General features: G+C 39.9%; 2 protein-coding genes across 13 annotated transcripts in view; both read right to left on the reverse strand.

The window, feature by feature from the left end:
* Positions 1 to 9,178, reverse strand: part of KIF25 (kinesin family member 25) — a 42,992-nt gene extending 33,814 nt beyond the window's left edge. The window contains exons 1-4 of the mRNA XM_050895100.1: positions 9,104 to 9,178; positions 8,140 to 8,205; positions 3,829 to 3,945; positions 1,753 to 1,891 (exon numbers count right to left, since the gene is read on the reverse strand). Coding sequence (XP_050751057.1) covers positions 1,753 to 1,891; positions 3,829 to 3,945; positions 8,140 to 8,205; positions 9,104 to 9,178 — 397 coding nt within the window. The remainder of the gene's footprint in view (positions 1 to 1,752; positions 1,892 to 3,828; positions 3,946 to 8,139; positions 8,206 to 9,103) is intronic.
* A 5,354-nt stretch (positions 9,179 to 14,532) lies between these two features.
* The window catches only part of AFDN (afadin, adherens junction formation factor), a 133,415-nt gene continuing 121,715 nt past the window's right edge, over positions 14,533 to 26,232 (reverse strand). For 6 of the 12 annotated variants that reach the window (XM_050895095.1, XM_050895091.1, XM_050895088.1 and 3 more), the window contains 4 exons: positions 24,775 to 24,909; positions 22,234 to 22,525; positions 17,885 to 17,969; positions 14,533 to 16,729 (listed from right to left, as the gene is read on the reverse strand). In XM_050895095.1, the coding sequence (XP_050751052.1) occupies positions 16,585 to 16,729; positions 17,885 to 17,969; positions 22,234 to 22,525; positions 24,775 to 24,909 (657 nt within the window). In that variant the 3' untranslated portion in view covers positions 14,533 to 16,584. Of the gene's footprint in view, positions 16,730 to 17,884; positions 17,970 to 22,233; positions 22,526 to 24,774; positions 24,910 to 26,232 lie in introns of those variants that run through there. The other 6 variants (XM_050895093.1, XM_050895092.1, XM_050895089.1 and 3 more) reach the window with 3 other exon arrangements.

Genomic DNA, 26,232 nt, shown 5'->3' on the forward strand with positions numbered 1-26,232 from the left:
TTCCTCTTTCTGATAAGACCTGTGTAGTGAAGCAATCTAAAAAGTCATCTTAAATTTTTAGAAATTCCTACCCTTCCAAAACTCTACGGAACTACTGCATCTGCCTCAGCAGCATCATTTGCAGTCAGGTGGCCAGTATTTTTGCTAAAATGATAGCAGCTTTGTTTATGAGGGAAACAGGCCTATAACAAAAGAATGGGTACTTCTCTCTCTTATGAATTACTACTATTTAAATTTCAGTGGGAAAGATGGCAATAGGCTGGTTTTCACACTGTGAATAAATATTTCTAAGCAAGGGACTACTCAGTTATTACAGGAAAGTTTTATAGTTTGCTGCATGCCAACTACAGCCTTGAAATTAACCTACTTGAATGTTTCTTCTATAATTCTCTCCCTCATTTTCAATCTCTATTTTAGGATTAAACTGATAACATATATTGTCTCTAGAATACATACTTTGGGCTTTCTGTTTACAAAAGATTATATGTAATTTAAGGATGGCAATTCTGACTGTTATATTTAACCTTAACAACAGAATCTTCATCTAAAACATTTGACAGAGAACTGAAAAATGGCCCAATTAAAAACATAAGTCATCCACCTAAGTACCAACACACTATTTTGTTATAGGCAAGGAAGCTTCTCCTGGTTATGATTTCATAGAACAATGCACCACAAAGGACAAATTGAGAACAGTCGAGGAATTTGCAAGGCCTCATAAGGAATACTTACTATTTATTTACACCACAACAGCTCAAGTGCCAAATCCAACCTCCTATCTGTTCATTTAGCCCCCTACTTCAATAAGGGAAACATTCACTTTAACTAGGGTTAATTTTCTACTTTGTTTTTTTCCGTTTCAAAGACAACTTGATTAAGCATTTTCTCTACATGGATAATACAGTAATCAAATCAATTTTAACCATAACTTAGTACATAACATACAGGGACAAGTTCTGCAAACACCCATCACTGAGAATAGGGTTTGTTGCTATTGACATGAGTAATCCCATAGGAATCAAAGCAGTCCCAAAATTAAATATTTCAACCAAAAAGTAAAGCAGGAGAAAAATGTACCTTTTAAATGGCAACACATGGATATCAGAGCATCACCCAGGGACTCTGATTATAAATTTGTGTATTTGTTGTGAGTTCATCAGGCTGCTAAGCTTCCAACAATTTAAGCTCCGCATGTGTCATATGCTTCTCAGGCCTGGTAGGAGCTCCACCAGAATCAAGGATATTTGAAAGCAGGTGCAGAGATCCATGCCAAGAGATCCAGGTGTAGGATCAATGTACTTAGTCCTCAGTGATGAGGGCAGAGAGCACCAGTGCACTGCAGGGTCTGTTTTATACGTACACATGACCTGAGTCCTTTTCTGGTACAGTCAAAAGCAGACAAATTTCAGCTAAAGCAACACACTCTTTATTCAGCTATTCTAAAATAGTCAAGATAACAAGCCTGAGAACTTCAGATTAAGAATGTTACAGCTGAGCCAACTCAGCAGCAGTCTAGCAGGAGCTGCAATCAACACAAAAGCTAAATCCAAATTATCAGTCATAACCTCTGCAGACTTATTTGTACTCTAACGCTTCAGAACTCCTTGATGATCTAATGTCAAACAAAAAACAAGTGCTACAATTTCAGTGACACGTTTCTTAAAAATCAAACTCAACCTTTTAATGTTAGTAACATTTAACAATGACATTGTTGATGTTAGATGTTTGAAATTTAAGTGCAATGAGCCTTACTTTGCATTGCTTCATTTTGCAGCTGTATCCCTTGGACTGCTGTCAAAACTTGGTAAATGTAAGTTTTGCTTTGACGCTGAAAGTCTTTTGAAAGCTCAAGAGCAAATGAATGGAGGCTCTTCAGGTCTTGCTTAAGCCTCTTCTCAGCAAGAAGAAAAAAATATGTTATAAAGACACAAAATAAGCAGTTAAGGAAGAATCAATGTAACACTACCACAAATAATTATGGTAAGATATCACAGTCAGGAAGAACCCTCTACTTGGTGAAAGGAAGTCTTCAGGATTGTATCTTTCAGCATATTTAGAGAAGGATCCTGCAAGATAGTTAGCAATGTCATTTCCGAATGACTTCAGCAAGACTTTATGGATCCTTACCATCTTATGGTATATACTTTGACCATAACACAGCTTCAGGTATAACAAAGTCTCTTCCTTATTTCATCAAACAAAAATAAGTGTGTGTGAGCATGTGTGTGTTCTGTCCACTTATAAGACACATCCAGAATTAGCAATGAAAAATTTGATCCATATATCCCTTACTGCATTCATTTTCCACACTTTGATCAGGAGGTATTTGCTAAGCTTCACTCTAAGTCATTTCTTAAATAAGCCAGTTCTATGCCTTCCTATGAGAATAGATGTATTTTGAAAGTTCAGAAACCTTTATTGTTCAGAAAAGTATTTGTATTATGGATATAACTCAGCATAAGATACATGATGAGACTTTTAAATGTTTATAAGAGCAGCTTATATTCACTTAAAAGTCCAAATAAAGTAAAAACAAATTGACCTGATTTTAGGATTAGTAGACTTCTTGACATCTAAGTCTTGGAACGAACATCTAAAGCCATCTGTAAGATGAACTTAACAATACCTTATCTCACAGAAGCACTGCGATGTTTCATTAGTCAGCCTGCTACAAGGTGTTACATATTCTGTGACATTTTATTTTTCCAACTGTGGTACTGACCTTGAATTAATTGGCTAGTTTCAATGATAAAACAATAATCTAATCTAAAGGGAGAAAATCACTGCATTTCTCACTCTCAAAAGCCACATAATATAACTGGGAAGAAGTGAGTGGGGGTTTTTTGTTTGGGTTTTTTTTTTAATTACAGGTATAGGATTACCATTAATCTAGACTTATATTTGGAGAGCTTTACTCTCTCCTAACATTCATCGATCTCTGATAGTAAACCATCTCAATCCACTGGTATTGCATCACAAGCAGTTCTGCCATTCTAGCTAACCTAAAATGTAAAATACCACTGCAAAATTTACTGAGCAGAATCACTGTAATTAGAATAGAACAGAATAGTTCAGTTGGAAGGGACCTACAAGGATCATCTAGTCTCACTATGCTACAATTAAGCCACATCCTTCTGCCTGTTAAGAAGCAGATTTCTTACCTGAGATACTTTTCAGTCATTTTATGCAGGCATTCAGTGCTGCTCTGAGAAAAGCTGACATTTGTTAGTGTCCCTAAAAGGAACTCACTATTCAGCAGAGCAACTTAAGGAATAAGTACTTCAACAAAGCAAAATATTATGGTATTGGTACTGGGAGAACAGTTCCAGTCTCTCTGATGCAAGATTAAGACAACCTGAGCGAGCATACAGCAAACTACTCCCTCTTGTGAGGTCTGCCAGAGCAGAGCTCTTAGTGAAATCAATGGGGCTCTCCAATGCTTTTTTAAAGGATCTGCCTATCTAGTTAAAGTATATCACAATTCTTGGTTTTTAGGGAATGTCTATATGATAGTCAAATCAGGGATTGCAAGGTTTTTATTACAAAAATATCTAGTTCGGGTATTGATAGCAGCCTATACTTAAGATCCTGGAGCTCAGGAGCACTTTTACCAGCTTCTCAGGTGACTTTGCAGCCTATTGCAGCAAAACCACTGTAAATTTTATGCTAACTCAGGCACTCCTACACTTCACTGCAAGCACTGCTGTAAATACAATAAAGCCATAGATCAGGTTCATATCTGACCATTTTCTGGGTTCTACTATATTTGATAAGCATGTAAATGTTTAGGGCATAGATTATGCCTACATTATTGCTAAATGTCTTTACCTTTATTGCTCCGTGCAGCTGGGTTACAACAGAACTCCTCTGCAATTTCTGCTGCTGGCCATGAGCAGAGTAGAGCTGCAATACTTCCTTAGTGCTTCTTCCAGCCAACCCTTGATACTGTTAAAAAAAAAAAAAAAAAATCCCCTAAAAAATCACTTTAAAGCACTCATGTGTTCCATCGCATTCTGTCCCCTTTGATTTTACGTTTTTCTGAGTCATGTGAAGGATCACCTCGAGGTAACTAGCTAACATCAAAATATTCTACTTCCTTAGGGTGGTAAACCTACTAAAATGCTTTTGCAGTACCTAAAACCCCTTACTTATGTTTGAGGTGGATCTAAATGGTTAAAACTGTGCCTTCACTTAAGGAAAAGGGCTGGTTACATAGCTGGTTTAAGTGTCTTCTAGAAACTAGATTAGATGGTAACTTTTAGGCTAACTTTTAGACTGGATAGAAGGAAGAAATTTTTTACAATGAGGGCAGCGAAACACTGGAACAGGTTGCCCAGAGAGGTGGTTGATGCCCCATCCCTGGAAACATTCAACATCAGGTTGGACGGGGCTCTGAGCAACCGGATCTAGTTGATGATGTCCCTGCTCATTGCGGGGGGGTTGGACTAGATGGCCTTTAAAGGTCCCTTCCAACCCAAACTATTCTATGAGCTACATTTAATGCCGAAAGCTCTCTGAAAGGACATAAAACAGAACGAGGACACACATACACATGTGTTAACTGCCTAAGTCCTGAAGGAGCTGGTAATACACAGCCCCCAACTTAGTGTTCATTGCTCTAGCTTCCTGCCAGCACTGACTCCGTTATATTCAGTAGAGTTGCAACGGTGCAAAAGTGTACCAATAAAGCACTAAGCTGGGTCTTCAGAGATCAAAGCAACCAAAGCAATTTTGAAAGGATGTGGAGAAGAATGCTTTCTAATAATCTAAAATCACCCATTATGCAAAAACAATTTTTATGGCCAAATTTTTTTTGAGCTGTTGAAATCAAAAGGAAAACAGAAATAGTGCAACTTTAGATATTTACAGGCAAGAATACAAAAAAGAAATCTCTGTGGAGTACTTGTGAAATTCTGCAATACGACAGAATCTGTATTATATGAAAAACTGCATTTTCATCATTTACTGACAGTACTGGTGCTTAAAATGAGCTGCAACTTCTTCACTTACTTTCCCCTGCAACCTGTTGACATCTATCATTCCTTAACCAGTACTAATAGCCTCTTTCCCTATTTTTGGAATGCACTTGTCTCTAGCGTATATTTAGTTCCTACTTTATTCAGGCCATAAATTCTGTGACTGCAGTTCCCTGTTATTTAAACTAACAGAGCATAGAAGACTACAACGACATGAAAGAGCTAAATTTATTCACATAATGGATTAATTCCAATCATCTGACAATGGTAGGTAAAAAGTAAACATTTAACTGCAGTTTAACTACAGACAACATCTGCAAGAACAACAATACAATGTCCTGGAGCTGTTAGAATAAAGAAAGACTATATTTTCCAAGAAAAGTATTTCACTTATCTAAACCAATCTTTTCCTGTGGCTTTTTCACCTTCACAAAGCATGCATCTTCTATTTACAAATGCAACCTGATGTCCTGCACAGCTATACAACACCTTAGCACCAATATAAAAAGTTGTTACGTGGAAAAGAAATAGCAGGAAGAGATGATTTTAAAAGAACTCTCATTTTTTTGTTACAGGCTTTAAGCTCTCAGAAATTGAGACTGATTCTATACAGTGTTCATGTGTTCTTTTACTCTGAGAATTTTCAAGACTCATGTTATTCAGATGCAATATTTACAAACATGCTTGACAAAAATGCATACAAGTAGCTCAACAGAATTAATATCTCTAATCACATGTGAAAAGTTAAACATATGTATAAGCAACTACAGCACTCAAGACTTATTGTTAAAAAAGCTTAAGCTAGTTAAAACCTACTTTTAACATCCAATGCATTTTCCATCATCTGCACAGGTTCCCCCTGACTCCTCCATTTTTCTCAACACGAACAATAAAAGCGGAATGGTCAATTCCGTTGCAGTCAACCTCTCATCACTTCCACTATCAAGTTTATCTTTATTGCAAAGGCTGCCTTGGTTTTGAGGTTTTCTCCATTACAATAGTTTTACCACTCATCAGTATTTTTTGTATGCCAGAACTTGCAAATTTGTGCTCATGCATGAGAAGCAAAAAACTGACTATAAAACTTTTTATAGTCAGCTTTATTATAAACAGAAGTGAAACCGAACTATTTAATAGTGTTCTCCAAAGTGAAATCTCAGTTCTGCAATCAGATCCATTCTGGCAGACTTGGCTTTATGTATGGAAGACAGCAGGATCAGGACCTCAAGGACTGCGAACAAAAGCAAGAGGTGTGCAGGTAGACAAACACATTTCCAAATAGGCAAAAGCAAGTCTACAGAGAAAGAATCTGACTTCTTATGTTCAACAACAACCCTTACAATATGCTGCTAGGATAATAATATACCAGGCTGCAGATAACAGTGGCAGTGCTGATATTTGTGATTGTCTTAAGGATACAAGCAAGGGAAGGTCTATAGCAAGAGGTAACATTTTTATTAGACTGATGCATCCTATAGACACACATTTACACTGCAAATCCTAATTTATGGCTATCCTCATAAGTTTGTCTCCAAAGCTCCCTCACTCACTTCAGTCAAAACGAATCCAATTAGCTTTTACAAGTTAAGAATGAGACCTCTGTTAACCCTGGTCACTGTGACTGAACTTGTTACAGCTCAATCATTCAGGCAGCTCCACCAGCAGATCTGAAGGGTCAGTGATTGATAGCTGAGGGCAGTAGCTTTTTTTCACCAGCATAGCTGGTGAAATATTGGGAGATACGGTGCAACATTACACGACCTTAAATTCATCTAATTAAAATTAGTATTCTTTTTAATAGAGACTCTTCAATTAAGGTAAAACTATTTCATAGATGTCAGTTTAGCTCATGTTGTCAGATTGCTGGGTCAAATTAACCAAGGAGAAGCAAAAGCCTAAGTGTATTTAAATAACCACCTGAATAGAAACATCAGTGCAAGGTTAATCGCAAAGTATTTCCACAAATCATTTGACACTGTGTCTGACTGATGGTGGTAACACTGCCATGCTCCTCATGTGTCTGTAGGTGCTCGTATCTTCCAGGGCATTTTGCAATAAACTGAAACAGTGTTGTAGTTGGAAAACAAGTCTTCATTATCTAATACTCAGATAACTTCTTCCTACATCTAATGCATCTTACTGACTAGAACAATTTATTTCTTGTGCTTGTGAGAGTAAAAAAAAATCAACTGAAATACTTCAGGTTTTTGGTAAATATTATAAAGCAGAACAAAAACAGAAGAAACATATTCTCAGAATCAGTTACAGTATTCTTCTGTATATCTAGCAAAACTCATTTCAGATGTACCATCTGCTTCCAGTCAGACTTTGAAAAATGTTAACCCCACTTTTATCCACAGGTGTTAACAAACCCACAGGGAGGGCAAATGGCTTTCCTGAGGTCACCCAACCATTTCATGTTTCAGCCCAGATTAGAAACTCTTGGCCAACAGTCTCTATCACAACTAATACTCACAGCTGGCTCCGGTCTAGCAGTGTAGATCAATATTCAAAATTCTGTAAATCTCTGAAATGCTACCTTTGAAGACCCCAAACATAATCACAGGCTGCTCCTTGTTTCAATACTGGTCTAGGAACAACATATCCTTCTGTAGAAGGATGTAAGGAAATCAGGACATCCAGTCGTTGCTGTATGCTCTGTGACTGACTTCAGCAACAGTACCTTGCCTTTTCTAGACAAGTCTAACACTAGTGCTACGAAGACATGCAATAGGGCGTCTTTGGTAAGTCTACTCATAATGAAATGTCTTTCCTGCACTCTATGAGTAGTGCTTTTTAAAGGAGCATCCTAATTATGTCTAAAAAGTATTCCTTCAAAATCTACCCTTGTCTTTTAGGCAAACATTTTCCCTGCAAGCAGAAAGCAGTATTCCGTATTTAATGCTTGCAGAGTCGTTCCCTCAGTTCACTTCTGTAATTTAAAACAATGACAATTATTTAAATGTATGTCCACTTCTAGTTACTTAATCAGTCTACCATTGTTGCTGATTAAAAAAAAGAAAAAAAATGCTGAGCCTTAATCCCTTCATAGATTTCCCCAACAGGTAAAGAGTGCAACACTTGAAAATAGGAAGGCAGATTTCAGTGTCTTTTTTTTTCTATTTTCATAAGACTTCTTTTTGGAAAAACAAACAATAGTTACCTCTGCAAGTTTTAGACGAAGAGCAGCATTCTCAGTTTCCAGGACAACTATTCTTTCTTCTTTGGTCTAAGGAAAGAACCCACCCAAACCACAAAAGTAAAAACAAAATAAACGTGACTCTGATGAACATCATTTTATTATAATAGTTTTATTACATTCCTCCGTTTCTCTGCCTTCCAAAATCAAAGGACTACCTACCCCCAACCTCCTCAGCACAGTATTTGTCTACAAGCACATGAAAATTAGGATAAACTCTTAATATTCCATGATTACGTGTGTTTTCTGTCCCTTTGCCTGCTTACGTGGAAACGCATATGTACAAAACTTTAACTGCTTTTGCTTTATAAAACCATCTCCTGACGTCTTCCAGGTCATTAGAGAAGTGCTATTTTATTTATTTATAAATAACCACATTTCCATTTGCAAGGCTACACCGTTAGAGATCTTCAACGCTGCTGCAGCAGCAAGACTATTCCTCCGCACAGCTGCTGCCTTCCGAAACAGCTGGACGCCCGTCCTGCCCGGCAGCGGGGCGGGGAGGCCTCTTCACAGCCCTGACACCCCCTTTCTAACGCAGCCCCAGGCGGAGCAGCCTCTCCCCCACATCAGGCTGCCTGCCAAGTCCCCATAGGCTGCTGTATTTAAGATTCTCGCCTAAATTTTAAGCCTGGAAATAGACTTTTAACAGAGAGGGGCAGCAGAGGAGAAGGCCGGGCAGGCCGTACCGCCGCCCTCAGCGGGCCGAGGCGCTGCCCGCCGCCACGTGCCCCGCCCGACGGGCCCCGCCCCGCCGTCCCCACGGCGGCCGGGGCGGGCCAGCTCTCTCCCCCACCGCCGCAGCGCCCCCCCTCGCCCCCCCCCCCCCCCCCCCCCCCCCGCCCCGCCCCGCCCCGCCTCGCCTCGCCCGCCCGCCTCGCCCCCCCCCCCCCCCCCCCCCTCCCCGCCGCCGCGGCGCGGGGCTCACTCGCAACCGCTGCTCCAGCTGCCGGAGGCGCTGCGCCCACACGGAGCCCAGGTCGACCCCGCTCCGCGGCCGCATCGTCGTCCTCCCCGCTCCCGCGCCGAGGCGGACCAGGGCCTCACTCGGCCCCCGCACCCCCTCGGGGATTTAAATTGGCCAATCAGAAATGCAGCTGGGGTGTCTGCCCGGCTGCCATGGTGACAGGGCCCGCCTTCTTCCCCTCCCGCCAGCAAGCGCTTCGATTGGCTGGGCGAGCGCCTCACGCGCTGCCAGCGCGCCAACTCCGACCGTTAGCGGAGCTACGGGAGTGCCTGCCAGCCGCCCCTCGCCGCGAGGCCGGCGGCAACGGACGCGCCCGTGAGTGGCAGGGAGGCCCACCAATCTTCTCATAGTGAGGGTGGGAAGGGGCGGCGCCACGGCGAGGGCCCGGCTGCTGGCGGCGGCCCTCGGGCCTGTCAGGGAGAGCGCTGTCGGAGGGCACCGCTCCCCCCTCGCCCCACACCGCATTTAACGAGCGTGCTATAAATAGGGACTGGAGGTATCCCTCCATCTGTAGCGTCGGTTGGGTAAGTGACCTCAGAGGCCGAGGTCAAGGATTAGGGTGGGGAGTGCGGGGAAGCCTGGAGCTGCCAAGGCTGGTGTAAGGCTGCTGAAAGATTTCTCCTCAGAGCACCAGTTCCTGGGGCCAGGGGCACAAGCCCCGCGTTCGGGTTCAGCGGCCACAACAAAGGGCGAGGAGGAGGACAGAGCCTAGAGTTCCTATATTGGCTACAGGATTTCTCCCCTGAGCAGCTGGGGGTGCATACCATAGGCTAAGTCTGCAAAGGCCACAAAGAAGATTAAGGGATAGAAACATCAGTTACACAGAGCATAGTAGGGGTTGTTCAGCCTGGACAAAAGAAGGCTGAGGGCGATCTGATTAATATGTATAAATACCTGATGGGAGAGTATAAAAACAAGACTTTCCTCTGTGGTGCCCAGTGACAGGACAAGAGGCAGTAGGCACAAATTGAGATATGTGAAACTCCATCTGAACTTAAAATACTTTATTTATTCAAATGTGAGGGGAATCAAACACTGGCACAGGTTGCCAAGAGCGGTTGTGGAGTCTCCATCCTTGGAGATACTCAAAACCCAACTAGACACAGCCCTGGGCAAATGGCTGTAGCTGACTGTGCTTTGACCCTGGGCTAGATGATACCCAGAGGTCCCTTCCAGCCGCAACTATTTAGTAACTGTGAACAAAGCCAGTGTCTAGGACTAGTCTTAGGAGATGGACAAAGCTTGCAGGTCCAGCTGGTGTGGGAGTCTTAAGAGGCTGCCCAAGACAGGCTATGGCTGGGGGTCTTACACCAAGGTTTCTGAGGCGAATATGTGACATATGTTAGTAATACGACTTAGTGCTTTACTGTATTGCACTGAAAGATTAACATTATCCTGAAAGCAGTCGGAATACTGTTTGGCTATTAAATGTGAAAGTATGCCAGATACGAACATGTCAGCTTCTTGGAAGTGGGCAATAACACTATTTTTGCACTACAGTTTGTTTTTTTTTAACCCAAAGCCAACATCATAATTACAGAGGAATCCAGTTCCACAAAACAGCAGTCTCAAGTTACTGTCTACTGAACATGGCGAATGTGCTCTCATATGGGCAGTAGAAAATCCAGAGGCATACAGCAGTGAATCTCGCCATGTTTGGCACGAGAGGGATAGCAATCCTTTACAGAGGAACCCAGATGCAGCCCATCTATCACAGCCCAGACCAAACCAAACATCTCTGTGCAGCTCTATCAACTGTGTTCTGTGATACTACAACTTCTTCCTGCATCACCTACAAACTGTAGCCTCAGTTTAAAAAAAAAAAAAACAACAAACTAAGTGGAAGCCCCTCAGCAGTTCATCCTTGCAACTAATTCTGCATTAGTGGAAAAATGAAAACTGACAAATGGATTTAGGCCAAAAAAAAAAAAAGTTCCAAAGTACTGCAATACTGTGGATGTTAAGAGATGTTGGCACTAAGTAAGGCAGACAGGATTTTATCAACATCTGCTATTTTGGGGGGACTATTTTAGTAGCTTGGGGGGTGTTATGACTCACAATTCTTGACACTGAGCTGTGATTTTTATATGCAATGCTTATCCTGCACCAGCAATTGAGTCAGAACAATGTTACTTTCCAACGTAACTCGGCCTCATCTCAGAAAGATAATCTCTGAAGTGTAATGGTTGATCTCTTCCCTGCTGTGGGTTTTACCCACTATGAATAAGATCAAGAATCTGGTTTCTGTAGGCCGTAACAGAGACGACTGTTTACTATCACTCTGACTTTGAACTAGTAACCTAAAACTGAGCATCCCTGGACTATTCTTATTTAGTCATTTCTGTATGCACACCTGAAGGTTGGATAGTACTGAAAACTCAGTTCCATCTGTATTAAAAAAAAAGAAAAAAAAAAAATCACAATATGACCTGTGATTCACTGTAACAGCAGCAATTCTTTTTTGGGAACTTCCTTCTATTTCCAAAGCTCAGGAGAAGTTGCTTGACAGGCAGGGAACAAAACCAGTCTGTCAGTGAGATCTAGGCAAGAAACAAATACAAAATCCAGCTATCTTCTGGAAATGCTGCAAGGCTGTATTCCAGCACACCTTTCTACGCTGATTCTCTGCTTTGAAGAATCTTGTTTCTTTCCCCAAACTTCTACCAACTTGATCCTGTCTTCCCCCTGCAGATGTAGAGCCCTGCCTTATTACAGACCCTTCCGGGGAACCAGAGGGCCAGAAATTTAATGAAATTGCCTAAATCCACATTTTACTCTACTAATTTTAGCGTCAGTGAAATACCGTGGTGGATTATAAATCTTAAGATACTACTAAGCAAGCATGGTCTTGAATACTTCTGATGCATTTCACATTAACCCCAGTAGTGGAACCAACAAGACTAACGAGGTCCCAGCTTCAGCATTCTGATACGAGTCGTCCATTACAGCATTCCCAAGTGCAGTTACTAGAAACAAAACGGGTAGAAAAGCACTTGGGGAAAATACCAAGACAGAAGGTTGCTATCCCTCTCGTGCCAAACATGGAGAGAGTCACTGCTGTACGCCTTCAGATGTTCTACCGCCTGTACGAGATCACGTTCGCCACGCTCAGCAGACAGTAACTTGAGACTGCTGTACTGCACATGGCCTATCACTTGAACCTCCTAAAACATTATTCAGTGAAGCTGTAAATATTTGCATTCCACATTTTTAGCAAGACATTTGCTTCGGTAACTGTAGGTCAGTTCTGAACATCCGTTACTAAGAATACACTGAGATTCGCCGAGCAGGTGTATTGCGCTTTGGTCTCCTTAAGGAGTTTACCTGCCATTACAGTTAGGAAAGAAGTCAGCTGACTCTGAATTTTTCATCTGTGAGGCTTTTTGCCTTCTGGGCCACACAGCCACTAACTGACCGTTTGAGACAGCAGTATCATTTGACAAGCCAGCAGGAAGAGCCATTCCCATTCGTATTATCAAATACATGAGTTACTACGTGTGTTTTAAGACTATTCTTGGTGAAGCTCATTTTTTGTCATCGCTCTTTCTGTTACGATTTCTCATGTTATCTAATTGAATTAGGAGGTAAAGAACAGTCTTGCTTGTGTACTCATTGCTTGACCTACAAACAGCAATCTGTATGATCAAGTGTATTGTTTATTATTTCAGTAAACGGGAGGTATACTATGGACTTTGTCAATTTCTTCACTTCCCTGCCTTTTCCTCAATTACCAGCAAGACTGTAGGACAAACAGTACATAAAACCAGCTGAAAAGCAGTGTATGTGGATGATAGGTGCAGAAGGGAGAATTTGACAGAGGTTTAACATAATTACAGAGTCTCTGCTGGGAGCAGCAGACCTGGCTGCATATGCAGATGTAATTTCACACAGTTATCACCATAAGGGTCATCATCAATTAAAATATCAAGAGCTTTGCTACTAAGGATGGCAACTCATGTCCCCAAGGCAACGCAGATGCTGCACCGTTCAACTGTATCATACTAGTGTGCTCACTTAGCAAACTTGACCTGAACTGTGCAAGGCATAGCTCAAAACTTGTTTTCCCACTGAAAATGCGTTACCACTGTTGCATATCACACAGTTCTTCCCCCGCAACCCCTGGACTACTTTAGTCTGGAAATAAATGTTTCTATGGCACAGTTCACAGCTGCAACAACTATAGTCTCATCAAATAAATCACTTTTTGCTTGTCCCAGTTCTTTGCTCTTGCTTAGACTGAGGGACTACCATACAGAAGGACAATGGATTGTTTCCTTTTTCTTCTAGACTACACCTTCTATATTCAAAATTCAAATTTCTTTTTCTCAGGCTGTTCTCACAGTCAAAAACTACAGACTCAAAACATGCATAAAAGATTCCCCTCAGCCGTGTCTTGAGGTCCTGGCAGTCATTTCCTTGCAACATACTAAACAGCGCTTCTGGCTTCTGTGGTTCCTTTAGCTTCTTCCCTGCCTTTATACACACATATCTCATACTAAAATCCAGAACGTCCTCATTAGTGATTTTGAAAATTCCAGAGTGTAGACCACAAAACTCAAGAGATTAAGGTACTCACCTGGAAGGAGATGTAGGTGGCTCTCAATCCCGGCTCCAGTGGACGTTCAGCTACAGCAGAAGCCATCCACAGCACTTCACTGGGGCCTGGTTCCCTTCCCCACCCTCCCTAAGCAGAGCTTAAACTGTTGTCTCCCATCAAGAGTCAAGTCATCTAACCTTATCAATCCAATGATAAAAGAGGAGCACCACCATTCCTAAGTCCTTTAACTCAACCTTCGTTCAAAACTATGCACTGAATTTGAGTCCACCGCTCCCAACTTCCAGGTCACCCAAGCTGATTTTTTTTTCAGAAATTGGACAAAAAGTTATCCCGTCTTTGTGTTCAAAATAAAGAGATCAAATGACTTTTTAACCACAGCAATCACAATGGAGCCTCTGGTTGTAATACTCCATACTTTTCCAAAAGAAGCTGCATTCCAGGTTCCTCTTCGCTGTTAGAAATACAGCTTTGCACTTGAGGAGGATACAAACACAGTACGACTAGCCTGCGTAATTGACCTCACCAATACGTACTATTTCATAAGTTGCTGGTTAAGCTGTAAAAATCACTACTTCTTTCAAGTCACTGCTACAGATACTGAACAACATGAGGCCAAGAAATTCTCCCCTCTGATCAGTGAGAATCAGCCTCCTTTGTTGATTCTCCATGTAAAACTAATCCGAGTTTTTCATCTATTCATTACGAGATACACTGACTTTGCTTGTAAATATATTTTAAAAGGACAGGTAAGGCAAAACATGTTAACAAGAGCCCCTTCGGTTTACGATAACGCTGTCAGGAATGCAGAATCAAATAAACAGTACAAAAAACATTTAATGCAAAGTTAAATACAATACAAACTTTATTAAAAATAGGTTGCAAGTGAAATACAGTAGAAATGGGAAACTACAGCAGTTTTGATGTTTTCATAATAATGCACAGACAAATATGAAAAGCACTTTTACACATATTCACACTTGACCCGAATGCCCAATAGCGGCCAAATCCACTCGACTGAAGGTTATAGGTATTTTTTTGCTAAGCCTTTTTCAGATTCTAGCAGCAACAGTAATTCAGCCACAGCATAAGTTTTTTTTCCTTAAGAAAAATTTGTCACTGTAAGGCTGCTAGTGTTCTCAAGATAAATTGGGAGAGGCTTGCTTTTCCTGATTAACAGACATAGCAAGCATGCAGATCCTTCATTAACACTTTGAACCAGTTTAATCTTCTACTTCATATTTAACAGGTGAAACGGTAAAAGCACACTTTCAAATAAGAAACCTGAAATACGTAAAAAATATTTACACTCCAATTTTCATTAACTTGCATTTATTTATCATACAACTCTTATTAAAAGTGATTTCTTTCCTAAGGCAGTGAAAGTCTACCCCTTTGTATTTGGAAGTGTGCACAATTCCCTAAATATATATTTATAAGAGAACAATATGATACAGGAAAACAAAAAATCATCTAAAGCCAATAAAGGGCTTTGTCAAATAGAAAATTTGTTTGGAATCACAATATATATTGTCTTAACATCACACAATGAGAAAAATTCTGATGAGGTCCTTATTCCCAACATCGTCAGCTACATACGCATAGCTGAAGAAACAGTGGGAGGAAAAAGATTAACAATTTAAAATTAAATAAGGCTATTACAGTGTGAAAAAATAGCTTGAACTGCCAAAAAGATTTTCAGTACAACAGTAACAGGATGTCAGTAAAGCCAGCTAGACTTAAGAAGAGCTGGCCAGCACTGCTTCCTCAGCGTGAGCAGAGATGGTTCGCTGCCAGCACACCAGCTCTGTTAACGACCTTACTAACATTCCCGCTCCCACCCAGCAGTGTTGTATTTGATGCTTCGCACTTTACTCTTTTTCTCTAATATGCCAGTCCGCTTCTCCATAGAAAAAAAAAAAGGAAGATATTGCTGAACTGATAATAGCAGACTTATCAATACTGTTCCATGCCTAATTGCCTGATAGCTTCTAAGCTACCTTTCTCAGAAGACATACCTATCTGTTCTGCTCACCTTGGAACTGGAATTGTTACTTCTCGCCTTTAACACATTACTAACATTTTGGTCCTAGCTGATGAAGGGCCACTAGTGTAGCCTACTATCTATTGCTTATGTAATTTTTAATAAAACAGTTATCCAAGTATCTTCACATTTTTGAAAGTCTGAAGCACATATAGTGGGGATGCATCAACATACAGACTTTTCCATAACTACAGATAAATTCTTAGGCAACCATTTTAGACCCAACAAATACGTAGGACTAGAAATGTTTTTATTCCAGGATTCTACCTACAGAATGTATGTTATTCCAGTACTAAGTAATGGTAAGATCTGTATTGATATGCTGATCATTCCATGAACACCATACAGTATGTCAAACTTGCATATGAAGTCTTATTTAAGGTGGCCCAGATATTGGCTTCTTATCAAACAACCTAAAATACTAATTTCTAGTGCACAGTTTAGTTCAGGCAGTTCAAGCTATTCTCACTCTCTCTGCTCAGCAGCTAAAACACAAGTGTGTCTGTAAAACACCAGGAAACAGAACTTATCTTTGACAAGTGCTACTTGGTCTGGTGCACAAGAACTTAACCCCCAAAACAGAAAGGAAAAAAGAGTTACCTTCACGTGATTCATATCTTTAAAATTTTACAGTGCTTTCATTGTATAAACCACAAGCTCCTGGCAAAGTAATCAGTTTTCTTGCTATTGCAACATGTCTAAATCTTAATTAACAGTCTTAGATATAGAGGAATCAAAGTCACTCCTTTCAGAAAACATTCATTTTCTGTTCATTAGTAGTGCCCCCCATCTCAATCCCTCAATTTAGAGATCTTCAGTTACGTCTGATAAGGTGCTTTAATCTTATTTTGTGTTCAACTCATTTTCCAGTTCCATTAATTTCCTAGAAGCTTTTACTTTATTGGATACATCCTGACCCTGTGAAAAAAGTCGTTGGCGTTCCCTGAACGTCAAGTTTTCTGGTGCTCCAGGTAAATCTGTATCTTGACTGGAAAGGGAAAAAAGTCTTTGTTATAATTCTTATCTACAATATCCTTAAATATAATAATTCTTAGTGACATGTATTGACTAATAGCTTTTTTGACTACAGCAAAAGATTCTCCGCTTAGCGTTCTGCAAGGTTTTGTTCCCCACACATACCTTTAATTCTGACATTGTGCTATCACTTAGACAAATTAATGGCTCATGACCATCTCTGGCACATTAACATGAACGAAACCACTTTCCAATTTTCAAAGTGAAGTGCAGGTGTAAACTAAGGCTCTGTCTATACTAGCACAGCATTGCTGTTACGGCTAAATTAGCAAGCCTTCCTGTGGTGGCACGTGTCTAGGAAAAAGCACTGGAATACAAAGCTATTATGTCTGGGTAAACAAAGCTACTAGTACTGAGGCATGCTGCAGCGGCTGTGACACCTCTGTGTTTCATTCTATACTGGCAAAGCTGCCAAGTGCAATCGTTGCCTAAGCCTTTGCACTTATCTCTTACCCTTGTAGCAAACCAATTTTTGTATTATGTGTTTCTGACCACCGCAGTGAGGATCTCAAATCAGTCTTAGCTGTAGCTGTAACAATACTTTACATATGTGATTAACCCTCATATAATAAAGCTTTAATATATATTTCAATTTCTTGATCAGAAGAGGTTTCACTTTTAGTGCCAGGAGTTCTCTGCTCTGCACACTCCACTGAAACATTGACTACATTTTAAAATGCAGGAACTGGGCTAACAGCTTCTACAGAATCCTAGCCAAGCCCAGTCACGTCTTCAGTACGCTACACAGTAAAGCTTGCCACTCACATATAAGATACAGCCCATATTATTTATGCTTATTACAAATTTGGTAAGAATCCCACTGGAGAGGTACTGTTCAGATTTATAAATACAGCTGAAACAGCTGAAGTTGTTCATTTACAATGATCATTCAGTTTACTCAGTTGTAGTACTGAAATTTGCTGCTGTGAAGTAGTACTTCAGATCACCTAAAGACTTGTGGAGAATTTAGTTGTATTTTATAGTAAGCCAAGATACTCCAGAGCCAACTGCAGAACTTTTGAATAGCCCACAGAGATACAACAACAGAAAATATTGCAGAAGTTAACCAAGTCAGGCGTATAAAAGTTAATGGACTCCTGCACGTCACCTTTTAGATCTTTTGTCTCTTGGATCCCGATAAACTTCATGGGCCCCAACAGCTGCTCCTGTAGATCCAGTGTATGAATTTATTCCTTATGCAAAAGAAAAAGTAAGTTGAAGGATTGCAGTTACAACACAAAAGCTTTATATTGTATTTCTTCAAAAAGGTGCAGTGCTTCTTTCAAGAAATAATCTCAAACTAGGATCAGAAATAAATTTAGAGGGTCATCTGACCTCTAGAATATTTAAAACCAGTACTACTAAATTCCACGCCCCCTCAAAACAGCTATAATTTTTTTATTCCTAGTTTTGAGTCAGAACACATTTTGTTTAGATTATCCAGCACATATCAAATCATGGTCTTTATCTTATTATGGCTCACTGTGAGACAGACATTAGAAGTTGTTCAAGGAGATTGATGGAAAGAGCAACACACTTCATTATCCTGTAACAAGCTCCACAGGAAATAAGTTAGCTGCAGCTGCTCTCTTTATGAGGCTAAAAGTAAGCTAAAATTAGTATATACCACCTTTGCAATTCAGTAGTCAGAATTTTTGTCTGTTTAGTCTGATTGTAAACTGTATCACTCCAAAAATGCGCCCTTCTCTCCTGCCCTTAAATTTAAATTTCAAGCAAGCATCTTGCAGCACTGCACCTTTAGTTTAAGTTGCTATAACACACAGGTTTTACACATTATATTAATTCTTTCTAAAGGCCACAAGACAAAACCTTTTCTTTCCAATCAAAAAGTTTAATAATTTAATCTATATTTAAGACCATATTCTCTTAATAACTGTCAAGAAAAGAGTAAAAATAAGTGTCAGCACCATACTCAGATTTGTCTTCAGACAGTTCTGGTCTCAATATTGTACGTGTTATGTCTTGTGAACCTTCTTCGGTACAAAAGGAAATGTTTGCTTCTTCCACTGGTATATGTAACTTCTCATAAATATTCAATAAGAGACAGATGAGGCTGGAACACACAAGCAAATTGAGCTAGTGTGTTGTAGGCTAAATTTTTTCCACCAAAAATTTGTAGCAGACCAAATCACACTAGGTACGCCAAGCATATGAAGATTTTTTTCCTTTCAGACATGAGTCTTACATGCATGGAAGTACTACCTTCCCTGCTTTGAAAAGTCTGGATCCACATGCTGTGGTTCACACTTCCACCTGCTTCAGGACAGTAGTTTTGATTTGGGTGTTGGCTTTTTTCTTGGTTAGCTGACAGACCCAATGGTCTTAAGAGACCCAGTGGAAGAAGGTACGAGAGCAAAATTTGCAGAAGCGTGGTTTACTAGAGTTAACATTCAGAACAGAAAAGAGCTGTAAAGGACAGTAATGTAACAGAGTCAGCGAGATGGGAGATGGTAAACTGCACAGTGAATGCTGCATTTTGTGCAAACGGCTTTGTACGTTACGCAGGCAGTCTTCATAGAAGCTTGAGCAATCAGGTGAAGTTAACCTGTTCTCATGGCTATTTTAAAAATTATGAAATAAGAGTATTCAGAATTAGTTGTATGGTTTATGAATTAGGTTATTAAAGGCGAAGCATCATACTACAATATTCTTTTATTGTTACCAAAACCCTAACCAAATCTTTGTAGATTGTCCTTCTCATTGTTTTCCAGGAAAAACAAACACGCACACACAAAAAATATCACTGAACATTTCACTTCTCTGAGATTCATTTTTCCATTAAAATTAACAGAAAGCAGGATTGGGAAATGCAATTACATATGAAATGGCATTCTGAGTTGTGGATGATGGGAGGCAGGAAGAGTGGTGGTGACAACTAGTGACTGATGGTTCTAGAGTTACTTAATTCATTATGTGTACAGCCCTCAAAGTGCCAAATAAGGAAGGGAATTAAGGGCCTTTGAAAGCCTACATGTTGTGATGGAAGGAACCTTTTACATTCTATTATAGTCAGTTTCAAATAAGAATTTCTAGAAAAAGAAAGTCCTTTGAAAGAACAAAAATTCAGTACAGACATCTTTTCCACGTATTTCCTGTCTTTCTTTAATCTTAACTCATTAATTCTGTGTGATATGAGGTGCTCAAAAGCTAGAGTCCTTCTGATACAAAACTGTGATTTGGATTCACTTGTTGTGGGTTTATCAGTGGGCTCACATGCATGGTAGGTAAGCATAATGGAATTATTTGCATTGTCATGGTAGCATATAGCAGGTAGTATACAGTGTGTCTACTTATACTCCAGCCTAATGACAACACAGTGAAAAGCTAAAACCTACCCTCACCTTCCTTTAAGACTTGGAACCTATGACAGAGCCAGACAGGAGTGACAGAATAGCTTGCAGGATCCATCACGAGATCTCACAGGCAACACCAGGGTAAATTAATAGGTTGTTGGTTTTTTTTTTCCTTTAAACGAGTATCAGTGTGGATACTTTTTATACAGCTTGGGTGCTGTACTGACCCCAAACAGTGAAACTGCTAAGCATCAACTCTGTCAGTTGGACAATAATTATAACTGAGCTAAACTATTGTCCCTTCAGCAATATTAAAACTACACAATGCTGTGCAGAGCTTCTCTTCGGCACTGGAAGCAGTCTGACTGTAGCAGAAGCTAATTGGCCCTGCAAAGGAAAGGATGCCTTGCTGGAAAACGATGACTTGAGCCTTAATTGAAAAGGATGCAGACAGGAAGCTCAGAGTATCATGTACCTGTATGGCCTCACACGTATCCTAAATCAGATTCATATACTACTGCAGCTGGATTAGAAGTGCTTCTGATAGATGGAACCCATTCTGAGGCTTATATACTCCCTATGACCAGGGCACACCACACCTCTGATTAAAGAAAGTAAGTGATTTTCATAATTCGTTAGGTGGCCAAAAAGGTGGTCAGGGATACACCGTATTGTAGGCTTCCACATTTGTCATTGAGACTTGAATCCAGTAAACAAGTTAGCCATTCGGCTAGAAGCCAGCATAAACACTTTCCCTTGCTACTCTTTGCATTTTAGAAGGATGATTTCATCAGCTGGAGTTGTTTGTCAGACATTTGTTGGCTTCCAGCATAAGTAAAAAGAATGAACTAGGGGAATGTCATGGCCACCATTCCCTTCAGAAGAACACAGAAGAAGAAAACAAATGTAGGGGAAGCGCTGGCAGATGCTGCTATCTAAAGACAAAATCTTATATTAATAAACTGCAAATTTATTAGAGCGAGATCTACACAGACACATACTCAAAGAGTAAAGTATGTAAGATTCCTCCTATAAGGTAGCAGTTTAAAAAAAATTTAGCATGGAACTTTGGATTGAATTAGCTTTGAATTCATGAGTATAGCTAAACTAGTACTCTGCAGATAAAATATGGTGCTGAAGTCACTAGCAGCTAGAGCTCTACTTGAAATTAAACTCCATTATGGTTGCCCACTTGGAGTTATAAAAGAAACAAGATGAGGAGACAAAGAAATACAGGGGTGTAGAAGGGGAGGGAAGGAGTAAGGCAAAAAGCACTAAGATGAAATTTAGATTTTTTTGTCTCTCTGCAAGAAAACTGCACTGTACAAACCAGAAGTAAAGGAATGGTGCCTAATACATGAAACTAACTGCATGGCCTATATGTCTCTTGGTGCTTGCATATTTAAGAACTACGTCTACAAAGGTCATTTTTAAAGCCATTTGCACACGCTATTAAAAGAGAGAACCCTGGTACCAATAACGAAAGCAGAAGATAAGCTCTGTCCATGAACCCATTAGAAAAGGTTTCCTGTGTCGAAGAAAACTGCACTTCCAGATGCCCTGAGTAACCAGTGGTCAGTCATAGAAAACAAATCACTGAAAGATACAGAGTGAAAGCCAAAACCAACAGTACTTTGAATTGGTTGAGTAACAGTTAAAATAATTTCTGATTCATTGTGTGAAAGATGGAATTTTTGCTTTTGAAGAGTTTGGGTAAGGAACAAGAAAATTTGAGAGATCAAAACAATTAAAAATTGGAGGATTCATATTAATATCAGGATTTAAGTTAGATCACCACAGTGAAAATAGTGATTAAGTGCGAAAAAAGTAAATCACAAAGTAAGTGATTCAATCTACAGCACCAGAGTTGAAAACATGAGGATAGTTCTGTAGAGACGATTGATTTCTTGGTGTCTACCTTTAGAGCTGCTGGCATGGATGAAACTCAGTTTGTTTGGTGGGGGCAGGGGCTGGCTTTTTTTGGCAGCAGTACTGTTGGCATTGACTGGAGATGACTGGAATGAGTTGGAAAGAAAGAGGCCATCTGAAACTGGGCGAGGCTGGCGGGAGGGCTGCTGTGGCTTAAGGGTGGCAGGAGGAAAGTCACCATAAGATTTTCTTGTGCTGGAGTACTTATCCTGACCTGCTAGATTGGAATCCTCCTCCTCCTCATCATCATCATTGTATGCAACAAACTTGGCAGTATAAATCGTGTCAGGGGAGAGGACCTGTGTTTTGAGGTAAGAGGTGTTTCGCTGAGGTGGGGGAGGAGGAGCGTTAGATGAAGGGGTTGGGGATGGGAGTTCATATTCCCGTGGAAGCGGAGGTCTGTACAGACCAGGCTCGTCAGGTTCCAGTAATCTTCGTTCTGCTTCATCGTGCTGCCTGCGCCTTTCAGCCTCTAAGCGACTGTAATACTCCTCTTCCTGTCGCCTCTGTAAGTCCAGAGGAAACAGAAACACAGTGGTCAGAAAGACAGACATTTCAATCCAAGAGAGATTTAAGTTTTCCATCACCGAGCTACAAACATCTTTTTTTGTCTCCTTTTCTGGCAATAAGCAGGGCATCTATATGGACTCATACAAAGAATATTTACTACTATGAAAAAAATGGCAGTCGTCCTGTAACACAGCATTGCTGTTATTTCCAGAGTTACCACTGCCTGTGGTAACTAAGGCAATTGCCTGTGTGAACTAAAGGCGAGTCCAGTATTTATTACTCAAAATGTAACTACAGTTAATAAGGGGTAGATTTACTAAAGCTGTAAAGAATCTGTGGGAGAGGAAAATAACTAAAATTAACTACCGTCTTAAAAAAGGAACTTTGTAATTTTGCTGCATGCTTATACAATGTAAATTAATCAACAGAGCCTTGGAATAGATGACTCCTAACAAAGCTTCTAGTATAAATACCAGGAAAACTACTTTCACGTAGAAATCAAATTACAAAGAACTTTTCTAAAATAGACATCAAATAACTGTTTTTAAAACACATTTATAAAAAACAAATTAAAAAAACCTATGCTAATGGTATTTATATGAGGCTATTGACCATTTAAAAGGCCATGAAATACCTTCTATGTATTTTTCCAGTTTAAAAGATTTTTACTGTTTTTAAACTAAATAGCATTTAATTCTGTTCGGCTCTTGTCTAAGCCACATTGTGAATTAATACAAGGGTCTATTCAGTAGTTCATTTGATAACGCTTGAAAATGTGTATTTGGAAACTGCATGTTACAAAAAACCTTCTGTCTAAGCATAGTATAACTTCTGCTGACAATTTATGACATTTTGAACAACCATCTTTTCTGTTTTTAATCCACGTGTTTAAAAAAAAAATCCACCTTATCTGCTTATCTGCTCAACACCGTCAGTCAGTTATGCTAAAAAAAAATAATAAATCTGATGTTGTTCATCTAGAGCAAAGACATGAAACTCATCTAAACTCATCTCATTTTACTCTCTAAAACCATTGTAGTGGTCAGATGGTACTGAGTTCTGAGTTGGTAGATGTGCAAGTGTCTCAGTCAAGATCTGTCAGTGAAAACCCTTTCAAGTGTGTGATCCGAATGTCATTTGGCTGCGTCATTGTCAGAAATTAAGAAAGCCTTGGGGGTTTTTTTTGGTTGCCTTTTTTTTTTTTTTTTAAACTTCCTACAGTATATTTTTAAATACTTTCCTCAGTCCAGATACACCTTCCTCACTTCTCACCTATCACCACCCCCAGCTTAGCTTTCATCTACTCATCAACCCATACTGCTCATGGAGAACAGTCTAACAAAGCTTGAAAACAATCTAACAAAACAAATTAACAAAGTGAATGTAACTAAGGGTTTGGGTTTTTTTAAATATATTTGCTCAATCTTCCAAGATGAAATTTCTCTCAACATTAAAAGCTAGCCCTCTTTCTTCATTCTGAAGTCAGTGTTACTAACAGGCAAGTCTCCAATCTGAACAAAAGTAACTGTTCTTTCTCTAGGAAGAAGAGGGTCTTCGCAAACATGCTAAGAGTCAAATGAGGTGCTTTGTCTTCCAGTTTTGAACAATAAAGCTTCTGAAATTCATGTATAATGTTCTGAAGGAACCTAGAAGCCTGAATTTTTAGAATGTTTGATTGCACAGTGACTTATCTGCTGAAATTATTTGCTTCCTTTCTAGAAACCAATTCCCTTTCCTCCCATAGTCCAAACATAAAAGACAATATGGAGTACTCATCTCCACTCCACTGATTTCATACTTCTCTCTCTCTCTGTATAAAACAATTACTGCAAAAATATTTAAGTGCCATCTCTGAGACACAGCAAAACCCAACACCATTAACTCAGCCGCTATAATAAAGAAGGTAGGCAAGTCATTTTGGGGGCTGAAGGAAACCAGGAGATAATTGATTTCTGCCCTAACTTTCAGAAAAGGCTCTGAAGGCAAGCCCTTGCCACTGCTAAAAACCTTCAGCCAGTAAGCCTACAGTACTATTTCTGCAATACCAGTCAACTCCAGCCACCGCAAACGGGCTATTTGTTTGATTACTTTTTGTTTTATATCGGATAAACTGAAGCCTTGGGCCATCACCCTGATCACTAGGGCTAGTGTGTTTAACCCCTGCTGACCCAACACCGAGCTGTTACTGGCCAGGCCAAAGAGGAGAGGCCTGTAAGAACCCCTGCAGCACTCAGAAGACCACAACCTTTTCTTCAGCCTCTCTTCTGGTCCGCTCCTCCTCTTGCTGTCGGCGCTCTTCTTCCTGCCTGGCCCTGTCTTCTGCTTCTCGTTTGCGCATTTCTTCCAACTGTTGTTGCCGTCTGCGTTCTTCATCCTGTAACTAACAGAGACGCACCTTTAATTTTTTCATCGCTCGTGCGTAAGATGGGTCAAAAAAAATGTAACCCAAGTATTTGCATCTAAAAATAACTCATTCAGTAGAAAATGCTACACTACAGATAAATCAATATAATTCCAGCGGTTAAGAGTACGCTTTGTTACACTGGTTTACCTAAAATCTCTTAGGGGAAAAAAAAAAGGAAAAAAAAAAAAAAAGAAATGCACAGAACTACATACGTAAAAGCACAAAACACACAAGGAGACATTTTTAGCAGTCGTATATGAACCCCTAGCAGAAGACTGAGGTGACTCAAGTTCCAGACAGCTTCAGCAACCATAGTCTCATAGGTACAGTAAAGTGAAATTAAATACTTGGAACCCACAGTCCACAGCTCCAGCAGCCAATTAGTTCTTCATTTTGGATTAGTATTTAAGCACCGGAAAATCATGACTCATTAGTCAAAGGGTCAATCCATTTAAAGTAACAGGCTCATTCAGCAAGTCTGCCAATAGTCTCAGGAGATAAATAAAATCTCCCACTGTATCTGCAACAGATGTGTTTTGGAAAAAGCAGAGAGCGAGGCAAAGAAATCTTTGACTACTGAGATTAAACAGCTCACATGAACAACTGATGTCCAACAGACAATACTATTTTATATATGCTTATGCTAAACACTGCACAGATAAGAAAACTGAGCAACAATCCCAACTTTGCATGATTCTCTAAAGCTAACAGTATCTAAGCCCTTGATGGACAGGAATATTCACTAGCACAATAATATTCACAAGTAGAAATTAACTGGACTACATGCTGTGTTATTTCTTACTGCAGCATATGTTTTAAAGTGATTTCCGCCCGCCCGCCCCCCCAAGATCTTTTATACTGATTGGTATAAATCAGTAAATCATTGGATCGTGCTATAAGCTGCATGTAACACGGATACTTCTCTGCTCCTGGATTTGTTTTTACAATCCAGTTTAATTTACAGAGAAAGGCCCTTAATACACAAAGCAATAATGATATAGTAAGAGAAAATTAGTTTTAATAGACTTTGTGAGGACAACTTTCACGTAGGTATCTCTCCCCCCCAATTAATTAACAGGAAATGTGCTTTAAAGCAGATGAGGTTTTCTAATAAATTCTAAAGACAAACTTTTTTTTGGACTAATTTTCTGGTGATTATCTCCCCTCACTGTTCATGTCATATTTGTGTTATGGGTATCTTATGACCTTGTACCACAGGTAATTTTGAAAACATTTGCCTTCTACATCTTCAAACAGCGATACAGACTAATTGCAGTGAAAACACCTCTCATTTGAAGT

The sequence above is a fragment of the Gymnogyps californianus genome, chromosome 3, assembly GCF_018139145.2.
Source record: "Gymnogyps californianus isolate 813 chromosome 3, ASM1813914v2, whole genome shotgun sequence".
In the NCBI taxonomy this organism is placed as follows: domain Eukaryota; kingdom Metazoa; phylum Chordata; class Aves; order Accipitriformes; family Cathartidae; genus Gymnogyps; species Gymnogyps californianus.